This window comes from Lactuca sativa, chromosome 9 (assembly GCF_002870075.4).
Source record: "Lactuca sativa cultivar Salinas chromosome 9, Lsat_Salinas_v11, whole genome shotgun sequence".
NCBI classification, from domain to species: domain Eukaryota; kingdom Viridiplantae; phylum Streptophyta; class Magnoliopsida; order Asterales; family Asteraceae; genus Lactuca; species Lactuca sativa.
The window spans coordinates 155,561,536-155,573,075 of NC_056631.2; the positions used below are offsets into that span (position 1 = coordinate 155,561,536).

Sequence of the window (11,540 nt, forward strand, 5' to 3'; positions counted from 1 at the left end):
AACACTCAAATAGCTCTTCAATCTATTTAGTGATTTCACAGAATTACCTATAGAAACTGCATCAAAAGAACATATTTATGTGGATTGCAGAAAACGTAATGACCAATTTGATTATATCGAATATTTTCTTCCTACACCAAGAATCATACCATGAGAAGAAAATATCAATAAATCAATTAAATATACATTTAGTTTCGATCTTTAACTTTCTGTAAAAAAAAAAAAAAAAAAAAAAAAAAAAAAAAAAAAAAAAAAAAAACTTGATTTGAAAAAATATTTCTATATTAAAATAAAGTAAATTAAATAAATAAATAAAGTGTTAAAAGTGTTACCCTCCTATTAAATCAGATTAAATACTAAAAAAAATTTAAAATAAAAAATATTACCATTCCCCTAGGCTAATATTAATATATTATCACTCCCTTAACCAAATAAGGCCATCTCCAATGCCATTTAATGGGGAGTTTAATGGGAAAAAAAAAATCTAAGTGGCAGTTGAATGAACATAGAAACCATTGTGGAGGGGGGTCATTGAATGAGGGGTTTAATCCCCATTCAACCGTGGTATGGCTTTTGTTATGTTTTTTTTTTTCAATTTATTATATAAGCTTATTTTTTTTTCTCATTTTATTGTAAACACTTTTTTTTGTTTTTCTTTCTCAATAAAAAGTAATATTTAATATTTTTTTTTACAATAAACTATATATATCATACTTTATTTTATTTTATATTCAATAATTTAATTTATTAAGTTACTTCATATTTTTTATTAAAGTGGAATGAAATCCAAATTAAAGGCAAATGCATACAAGATGTTCAACTCTATAAATAAAGACGAACATATTATATTCTCATTCACACCTACCAACCATCTGATACACCAATCATGAATCCGAATTACTATACACACTTGTTATCTTCTTATGATCCCGAAAATCCAAACAATCATCCACAACATCCATACCCAAATCCAAACAATCATCTACAATATCCATATCCAAGTCCAAACAATTTTCCGCAATATCCATACCCAAATCCAAATAATCATTCACAACATTCATACCAAAATGCATACCCAGATTCTACCAGCCCGGATCCTCCCCATATTCCAGAAAATGAGCCAACACCAACAGAAACTCCTACCAACAAACGACAAAAAAATAAAAAAACCTACTGGAGCAAAGAAGAAGAAATGTTGTTGGCAAAAGCTTGGCTACAAATTTCAGAAGATAGCATTACTGGAAGTCAACAACGTGATAAAGAGTTCTGGAGACGAATTATTGCATACTATGAAAAAAGCAACACGTCGAACGTTGCAAGAACTCAAGCCAACCTCAAAACGCATTGGCATTACATGAACCCATTTGCAGTTGCATTTAATCAAATGTATATAGTGTTGAAAAGTCAACACCTCAGTGGATGGTCTGAGGATGATCTCAAACGTGCAACTTTTGAGCATTATCATGCTAGATATGGTGCCGATTTTAGGCACGAACATATTTGGAATATCGTTAAAAATGAACAGAAATGGAAAGGTTCAAGCACTGCATCTGGGGCATCTATGTCTTCATCAAATACAGAATCTTTCATTAACCTGGATAATGATGAAATTACAACTCGTCCAGTTGGTAGGAATGCAGCAAAAAAAGCAGCAAAAGGGAAAGCTACCAATTCCACTTCGTCATCTGGTAATAGGCTTGATGAAATACTTGAAAAACATATAGAAGAAAATAAAAAGACTTTTGAACGCTATCAAAACTCTTTGGATATGAAAAATGCATTGAAAGAAAGAAAGATGAAGATTAAAGAAGAAAAGGTAAAGAATGATGAAATTTCAATCATTTTCATGGATCCCACTACCATGTCAGAAGATGGACGTGAAATTTGGAGAAATCGTTGTGACGAGATTAAGATAAAATACAATATGAAGTAAAATTTGTATTTTAGATATCGTACTTTTTATTTAGTATATTATTTGTAACTTTTAATTTCTAAATTGTAATCTTTAATTAATATTTAGTAATTATAACTTTGAATTTCTAATTAATGTAATATTCTAGTTTTATTTATTAATATTATTTATAAAAAAAATTAAAATGATGATGTGGAAATCCATTGAACTCTTAAAAGTTTAATGGAATGTAGAATTTAATAGGTTAAATGGTATAATTAGTGGAATGCTGATGTGGCAATCCATTAAACTCTTAAGAGTTCAATGCATTGGAGATGGCTAAGTTTATTTTGAGAAAGCCCAAACACCAACACGTTCACTTGGCGGGGGATTACACGTTCGCGCGGCAGCAGTGTAGCACCCTAAGAACTCAGCAGCTCCAACACCACGTATTTGTGCGCAGTGCAGCGCACTTGGTGCTCTTCCTCGTACCATATTCGATTGCATGGAATTTCCTGAACTCCCACCTCTTAAAATGCATCGTCGCTCACGAAATCCTCTTAAAAATCTCTTCTTTAACGCCTTCACTAAAACCCATTTCATCTCTCGCTTCAATAACTCTCATCAGTCTTACACAAACAGGTCATCAATTTCTTCCTACTGCACTTCTTTACAACTTACCTCACTAAGACCTAAATCCCATTCACCCATTAAAAAGAAAAACGTTCCTAGAAAGCGGGATAAAGAGAAACTAAGACGGTATTCAGAAAGTCTGCGTGATTGTGCTGCAAATCGGTCTCTGAACGAGGGTAAATCAATACACAAGCAGATTAAGGAAAGTGATATCGAATTGGATTCTCATTTGTGGGTATCGCTGATTAATTTCTACGCCAAGTGTGGGTGTTTGAGTGACGCACGCCAGGTATTAGATGAAATGCCTCAGAAAGATGTTGTGTCTTTTACAGCTCTTATTAGTGGATTTGTAGGCGAGGGAAGTGGCACTGAAGCCCTCCAGTTGTTTCGTGAGATGCATGAAGAAGGCATTAAGCCGAATGAATTCACATTAGCCATTGTTCTAAAAGCTTGTTGTATGTCTTTAAATGTGTCTTTTGGTAAGCAGCTACACAGTGAGATTGTTAAAGCTGGATTCTTTTCAGATGGGCATGTTGGCTCTGCTCTTGTTGATCTTTATGCTAAATGTGGTGAGCTAGAATATGCAGAAAAGGTCTGCCTTTTCTTACCTGAACAAAATCCAGTTTCTTGGAATTCATTACTTAATGGATTTGCTCTAGTGGGTGATGACCAAAGGGCTTTAAACCTATTTTGTAAAATGAAAGAAACTGAAATGAAGTTTAACAAGTATACATTATGCACTATTCTCAAAGGATGCACGATTTCTAAAAATCTAAAAGCAGGAAAACTTGTACATGGTATGGCAATTGTGAGTGGATGTGAACATGAAGAATATGTAAGTTGTAGCCTAGTTGACATGTACTCCAAATGTGGGAAATCAGATGATGCATTAAAAGTGTTTTCACAGATAAAATCTCCAGATGTTGTAACATGGAGTGCTATCATATCTTGCCTTGAACAACAAGGAAAAGAAGAAAAGGCAACCGAGCTTTTTTCCATGATGATGTCATCAGGAATAAGACCAAATCAGTTTACCTTTACAAGCATTATCACTGCTGCTAAAGAACTAGGTGACTTACAATACTCTCAATCTCTTCATGCTTGTGTTCATAAATACGGTTTTGCAAACGAAACTTTAGTCAACAATGCATTGATCACAATGTACATGAAGAACAAATCTCTTGATGATGGTTTAAGAATCTTTAACACAACGAATCATCAGGATTTAGTTTCATGGAATGCAGTTTTATCAGGATTCCATGACACTGAAAGCTCTCATGGATCAAGAATCTTTAAGGAGATTCTTGTAAATGGCTTTAAACCCAATATTTATACATTTATCAGTGCTCTACATTCTTGTGTAACAAGTGAATTCGGGAAGCAAGTTCATTGTCATGTTATAAAAGAGAATCTTGATAGTGATTGTTACATTGGAACAGCTTTGATTGACATGTATGTGAAGTCCAAATCCATTCAAGATGCAGAAAAGATTGTTAATAGGATGAATGAAATTGACCTTTTCACTTGGACAACGATAATTTCAGGATGTGCACAAATCAATCAAGGGGAAAAATCGATTCTTTACTTCAATCAAATGAATAAAGATGGTGTGAAACCGAATGAGTTCACTCTTGCTGCATGTTTAAGAGGTTGTTCTGGAATCACAAGCCTCACAAATGGAAAAAAGATTCATTCTTTTGTGATTAAAGATGGTTTTGTTAATGACCCTTTTGTAGGAAGTGCACTTTTAGACATGTATGGAAAATGTGGTTCCATTGATGAAGCTGAAATGATCTTTGAAGAAATGGAATCAAATGACACAGTGTTGTGGAACACAATCATTAATCAATATTCACAACATGGATATGGAGATAAAGCTTTGAAAGTGTTTGAAGTAATGTTGACTAAAGGTATATCACTTGATGGGGTTACATTCATTGGTATACTTTCTGCTTGTAGCCATTTGGGATTAATAAAGAAAGGGAGAGAATATTTTCACTCCATGAGTAAAGATCATGGAATTACTCCAAGTATTGACCATTATGCCCTCATGGTTGATATTCTTGGTAGGGGAGGGAAGTTTAATGAAGTTGAAAGTTTCATTGATGAAATGAAGTTAACTCACAATAGTTTGATTTTGGAGACACTTCTTGGAGCTTGTAAAGTTCATGGGAATTTAGAACTCGGTGAAAAAGTTGCAAAAAAGCTTTTTGAAATTGAACCCGAAGTGGATTCTAATTATATTATGTTATCCAATATTTTTGCATCCAAAGGGATGTGGAATGAAGTGGCGAAAATTAGGGCAAAAATGTCAAGTCAAGGGATTAAAAAGGAACCAGGGTGTAGTTGGGTTGACCTTGACCATGGTGGTCAAACCCATGTGTTCTTATCACAAGATGGTTCTCATTTTCAGATACTTGAAATCCATCAAAAGTTGAAAGAATTGGAGGAAAAGCTTTTTTCAATGGGTTACATTCCAAATCTTGATTATGTGCTTCATAATGTTTCTGAGAGAGAAAAACGTGAAATTCTTTCACATCATAGTGAAAGATTAGCTCTTGGGTTTTCGCTAATTAACAAGAACTCGAATAAAGTGGTGAGAATTTTTAAGAATTTGAGAATATGTGGAGATTGTCATGAGTATATGAAGCTTGTTTCAAGAATCATAAATAAGGATATTGTTATTCGTGATGCTAAGAGATTTCATTGTTTTAAAGATGGTTTGTGTTCGTGTCAAGATTATTGGTGAACATGATGAATCTTTGTTAATGGGTGTGTGAAGGTGGAATGTGTAATACAATCATGTTTTTTTGTTGGCTTACTAATTCAAGATTTCTTTAGAACAATCTAAAGAAATATTTAGTTTTGGGTAATATGAATAGTTTCTATAGAAAATGTCATTTTTTTTGTTCATTAGTTATTCACTTATTTGTATGGTGTTGTTAGTTGTATGCATCTCACATGAATAGTACCAATTTGTTCATGTGTGTTTTGTTTTGATTATATGTTATTGTGGTTCCACTCGCAATCAAGAAGTTATTCGCTTTATTATCTTGTTTAGGTCTCAACCATTCTAAGCCCAAAAATAAAAAGATATTAATTTTTTATTTTAGGCTTGGCCTTCACATTTTTAATAAATATTATAAAAATGAAATTGTGTACATAATACATGATTTGTTTTTACTATATTTTTCTGATTTTTTATTCTATATTTTTTTCTTAATGGAATATATATATATATATATATATATATATATATATATATATATATATATATATATATATATATATATATATATATATATATATATATATAGGGTTAGGTTCATGTGAGACGGTCTAATTTTGTGAGACCGTGAGACACATTTTTTTATTTTTTTTAGTTAATTCAAGTTCCGAAAATAATATTTAAAAAAAGAATTTTTGGATTTTTCCATTTATTTTGCATTTTAAAATTATTTTTTAGAATATATACAGTGTAATATTCTATTAGAATATTTCACGCATTTTTCAAAAAAAATGGAATTTATTTTTATTTTTTTTAGTTAATTCAAGTTCCGAAAATAATATTTAAAAAAAGAATTTTTAGATTTTTCAATTTATTCTGTATTTTAAAATTAATTTTTAGAATATGTCAGTGTAATATTCTATTAGAATATTTCACGTATTTTTCAAAAAAAAAAAACAGAATTTTTTTTTATTTTTTTTATTTTTTTATTTCTTTTAGTTAATTCAAGTTCCGAAATTAATATTTAAATTTTTTTTTTGGATTTTTCCATTTCTTTTGCATTTTAAAATTATTTTTAGATTTGGTCTCACGGTCTCACAAAATTAGAATGGTCTCAAATGAACCTGAACATATATATATATATATATATATATATATATATATATATATATATATATATATATATATATATATATATATATATATATATATATATATAAAGAGAGAGAGAGAGAGAGAGTCAAGATCAAATAAGAAAGAAATTTTTGGTAGGAAGGTAAGAAGTTTTTTTTCTATATATTTTTTTCGCGAACAAACAAAATGAATCATTAGATGATTCATTTGTAAGATGATTCACAAAAAAAAATTCTCAAAAAAACATCTCAATGATTCATTTATACAATGATTTTGTTGTTATTCACTAAAATTGTCACAAAAGTGAATTTTTTTTTTTAATTTACTTAAAAATGAATCATAAAGATGTTTTTTGGGGAATTTTTTCTTGTGAATCATCTAGTGATTCATTTCTTTTGTTCGTCAAAAAAATATGTAGAAAAAAAACTTCTTACCTTTCTACCAAAAAAAATTTCTTATCGGATATATATATATATATATATATATATATATATATATATATATATATATATATATATATATATATATATATATATATATATATATATATGAGACCTCAAATAGAGACAACAACGGTTTGAGTTTGCATACTCATTTTTTAATTTTAGAACCTTTTATATTTTATTTTTAAATTAAAAACACACTCTAGCAAATAGCTAGATCAACAAACCAAACAATTATACTGGGATAATTATAGCGGGGGTTTTCACCCAAGAGTTTAAATCTATATTAAATTTCGTATTCCTATTCGACAACCAACCAAACGAATAAGGAACGATCCGACGATATAGAATCATACTCTTCCGGAAGGTATTTGGAGCAAAAGTTGTATTGGTTCGGTACCACTAAATAACCCATAAGGTCACATAAGAAATCATGTCTAAATCTTTTATCTTACAACCCGAATCCTTGAAGGCCTCAATAAAGTCTACCACGTCTAGGAAGCTTTCATACAACAGTAAAGCCACTTAAAAACCAATCTCCAAACTTGATATGAACCTCACACTAAAAACAACATGATTTGCAGTCTCTTGCTTACCGCACATCAAACTTATCAAATGTTCTAAATAATGTTAGGCGTGATTTGACGATAATGTTAAGTCTTAAGCTTTTATGATTCGTGACAAGCCATGTCATTTGTAATTCGTGACTTAAGGTGGTAATTTTGTATATTATATATATATATATATATATATATATATATATATATATATATATATATATATATATATATATATATATATATATAACTTAAAACGACATTTTATTAAAACATGACATTAATGGGGTGTTTGGGATTGCCATTTAAGCTGAAAAGTTCTTTTTGTTAAAGAACTTTTTGACTTTAACCTTTTTAGGGGCAAAAGTGAAAAGTCAATTTTAAAGAGTGTTTGTCTAATATTTCTTGACTTTTTAAGGTAATTTATCTTTTAAGAAGGTAAAAGTTATAAAAAGTCATGATTTTCTTGTCTTTTGAAAAAACCACACATTTTTTCTTGCCAAAAAGTTAATTTTAAAAGGTCTTTTGCAAATGTCAAATATCTTTTAGAACTTTTTAACTTTTTGGAAAAGCCAAAAGTCAAAAGTCACTTAAGAAACAGTTCCAAACACCCCTTAAGTACAAGCCTTAGAGTCATGGTGAAGTCATGCCGAACTTTTTAGAACCTAGGACATAACACCAAATACATGACCGGTCCAAACATATAATGGGCTCGGGGCGAGAAAAAAAAAGGGCCCCTAAAGTCAAATATAATATAAGATTAAAAAAACATTTATAAAATTCATTAATAATTTCTTTAAAAAAAACACAAATATAGCGACAAACATTTATAATAAACAACAAATTTAAAAAAAAAAAATCTTCTAGACTCTAGCTATTTTAGACGCAAAATCATTGATAATTCTATCTAGATAGATTATATCTAACATATATTTCTCTATATATAATATTTCAAAACCATTCAACATTTCTTGTGATATTTATGACCTTAGATAAGTTTCCGATAACTTCAACTTTAAAAAAATTCTCTATGCATATGTGTAACACCCGATTCAAGGTATTTTACATTTATGACCCTTGGTATAAAAATAGTTTGCAAAATTGGTCTCTAATGGTGTTAAATGAAAAGTGGAAGTTGTGTGGGTACGTTGGGCGTACGTCTATTGTAACATCCATAGAAATCATGTCAAATTTAAACTTTTTAAAACATTTCAAAACCATTAAAACAATACAAAACTTGTTTTCAAAATAGTATAATATCAGAGTATCCCAGAACACAAAGTCATAAATGTGAGAAGCAGTACGATCACGTCTTTGCCTTCCTGCAATCATCTGATGTATCTGAAACAAAAACTGAAACTTTAAGCTCAAAACTTAGTAAGTTCTCTCAAAATACCCATACACACAACAATACACATATAATCACGGACAAAATACTATGGGTCCAATCAACCATCGGGTTGGAATGCCAACATACTATGGGTCCAATCATCCATCAGGATGGAATACCCCAGACCTGTTGACCGACGCATGAAGCAACCCAATCTCACCGTATACAATGACATATATGTCGGGTCCAATCAACCATCGGGTTGGAATACCCCATGCCCAATCAACCTCTGGGCCAAAAATGTAATTTTTGAAAGTTAGATGACATATTGACCGGGTCAAAGGGTTAAATTGAATACGATTACCGGTATTTGAGACTTAATTGAATAAAAAATATATATAGGGACTAAATCGATTATGAGGCCAATATGTAGGGACTTTATTGCAGTTTTCCCTATATATATATATATATATATATATATATATATATATATATTTATATATATATATATATATATATTTATATATATATATATATATATATATATATATATATATATATATATATATATATATATATATATATATAACGGGTTCAGTCATCCTCGGGATGGAAAACCCTCGACCCACAACCATTAGGTTGAAATACCCACATACTATGAGTCCAATCATCCTCGGGATAGAATACTCACGGCCCACAACCATCGGGTTGGAATGCCCAGGTCTGTTGGCTCTCACACAAAGCAGATAAGCCTCAACCACTAGTCAAACATGTGCACATATATCAGCTAATCACATAACAATTTATAGATAGACAACCGATCTAACATATCATAACGACATAGTAACATCCTATCTACCAAGATATTGATCTAACGGATCATATCTAATGGGTTTTGAGCATTCTAACACTTCCTAAGTGTACATGCAACCCTAATAACCTTGGATCCATGTTTGTCTAATTATCATGCAAAGTTGAATTCCAAGGTTATATTCCTATCTAGCATACATGGGGAACAATTTTTAACTTGAATGAAAGATAGAATAACTTACCTTGTTGTTGCTTATGATCCTTGAAACCTTGTGAGCCTAGCACCCCAAGTGTGATGCCTCAAATGCTTCACACAACACCAAATGCTTTTGGAATGACTTTAGAGAGAATACACACTTCTAAAATCGGCCTAGCCCTCTTGTTTCTTATGTGTAGCTGATTTTGGTGGAGAATATGTTCTTTATATAGTGTCGACACATCTAGGGTTACACCATGTAAACCCTAATGTGTCAGGACTCTTCATTTCCATGACCCATGAGTTTGTAACTCCCACGAAACATCCATGGAGCATCCTATGGGTTTAACCCAACTTGATAATCCATGGAGCCTCTTAGCCCACTATACAAGTTATGGATGATTTACATAATCAACCCATATATTTAATTAGTTATCTTTTGATCACTTAATTAATTCTAAATTAATTCTTGATCAAACTAATTAAATAATATTATTAACATATTAGAACTTATAATATATTAATAATCCACAAGTGTTATTTCTCTCATTTAGTCTATCCAATTGCATGGTGCCATGCAACCCAAATGGACCATATCGGGTCGGGTCAAGTACATACCAGAAATAGTTATGGATTTAGACACCTTATCCAGCAGTCTCCCACTTGGATAAGTCTAAGTAACTCCGAAATCGGGACATTATACCCGAGTACCACGGAACACCATTACAGAACATCACCATGTCCTGCCTCAACCACTGATCTCCTACCCCCAACACCATACAGATACAATAATACATTCCCTCTAAACCCCATAAATAATTCTTCATTTTACCCAATGCGCAACTTTAGTGTATCCAAACACTCAATTGGAATACAAGGAAAGCGCTAACACTTCAGAACACGCTGATGATCCTCCGAAACCCTTTTCCCCTGCTGCTCAAAATCCAAGCAAGGATACACATATCGGCCTGGGAGTTGGCTGCTCGATAATCTTCTATCCACCCCAAAAGGGGCATATACAATCCATACTTCGACCCAAAAGTTCTCAACTGCCCATACCATCATTACGAGCCTTCCACTTGAAACGACCCTGACCACCACCAGATTCCTGACCATTGGCCACCTGGCGTGGAGACACCCATCCTTTCTCAGACACATACCACATGTATTATCTCACCCTTCACCTTTCCTTGATCACCAATGACCCTGGTCTCATGAATTCGAGCCGCAGGTTTCTGTGTCCAACCCCTAGCCGCTCTTGCACAAATCTCTACTTCCCTAAAAAAATACCCAGTTCTCCCCCACTTAGGGTTCGAACCATCGCCAATTGACGCATCAACACTCTACCCCACAGACAGTTTCCTCCAGAAACATCGCACCTACGCTTGGAAGGTGCCACACAACGCCCAATGATCTCCCCATGTAGAGATCGAGAAACCTCAAATACCCTAAATCTCCGAAGAAATCCTCAGGAACTTCTCATCACGACCGCCTCTATCCATTCGAAGTCTCATACCCTCCCAATATTGAACATCCCAACTGTCCAGTACTATCATTGACTCTTAGACTGAAAAAATAAATCATCATACTCCTCATCTTCGACTTCTCAACCCCCGTTCCAACACGTGGATCATCACGAGAATAGGGACTCCACTACCATACTCAATACCCATCATAGACAGAAGAGCCACCGCTCTGATATACTTGAATGGATTACCCGCTGATACCGCTACCACACGCCCTACTATACTCGATTAGGGTGTAATGTGATCCTTAACCATCTCAGTCCCCACTGACTACCTGCTCATGGTAGATCAT

The 11,540-nt window shown here is 32.4% G+C and overlaps 2 protein-coding genes across 2 annotated transcripts; both read left to right on the top strand.

Annotated features, from left to right (window-relative positions):
* Nucleotides 1–886: 886 nt before the first annotated feature.
* On the top strand, nucleotides 887–1,933 carry LOC111884516 (glutathione S-transferase T3-like). Its single transcript, XM_023880827.2, has one exon. It carries the CDS (start codon nucleotides 887–889, stop codon nucleotides 1,931–1,933), a length of 1,047 nt encoding a protein of 348 aa, XP_023736595.2.
* Nucleotides 1,934–2,258: 325 nt separating this feature from the next.
* Nucleotides 2,259–5,397, top strand: LOC111884537 (pentatricopeptide repeat-containing protein At2g03880, mitochondrial). Its single transcript, XM_023880852.3, has one exon. It carries the CDS (start codon nucleotides 2,397–2,399, stop codon nucleotides 5,271–5,273), a length of 2,877 nt encoding a protein of 958 aa, XP_023736620.1. The 5' UTR covers nucleotides 2,259–2,396; the 3' UTR covers nucleotides 5,274–5,397.
* The last annotated feature ends 6,143 nt before the right edge of the window (nucleotides 5,398–11,540 follow it).

Coding starts and splice junctions, on each gene's coding strand:
- LOC111884516 (XM_023880827.2), top strand. CDS start 887: ATGAATCCGAATTACTATACACACTTGTTATCTTCTTATGATCCCGAA.
- LOC111884537 (XM_023880852.3), top strand. CDS start 2,397: ATGGAATTTCCTGAACTCCCACCTCTTAAAATGCATCGTCGCTCACGA.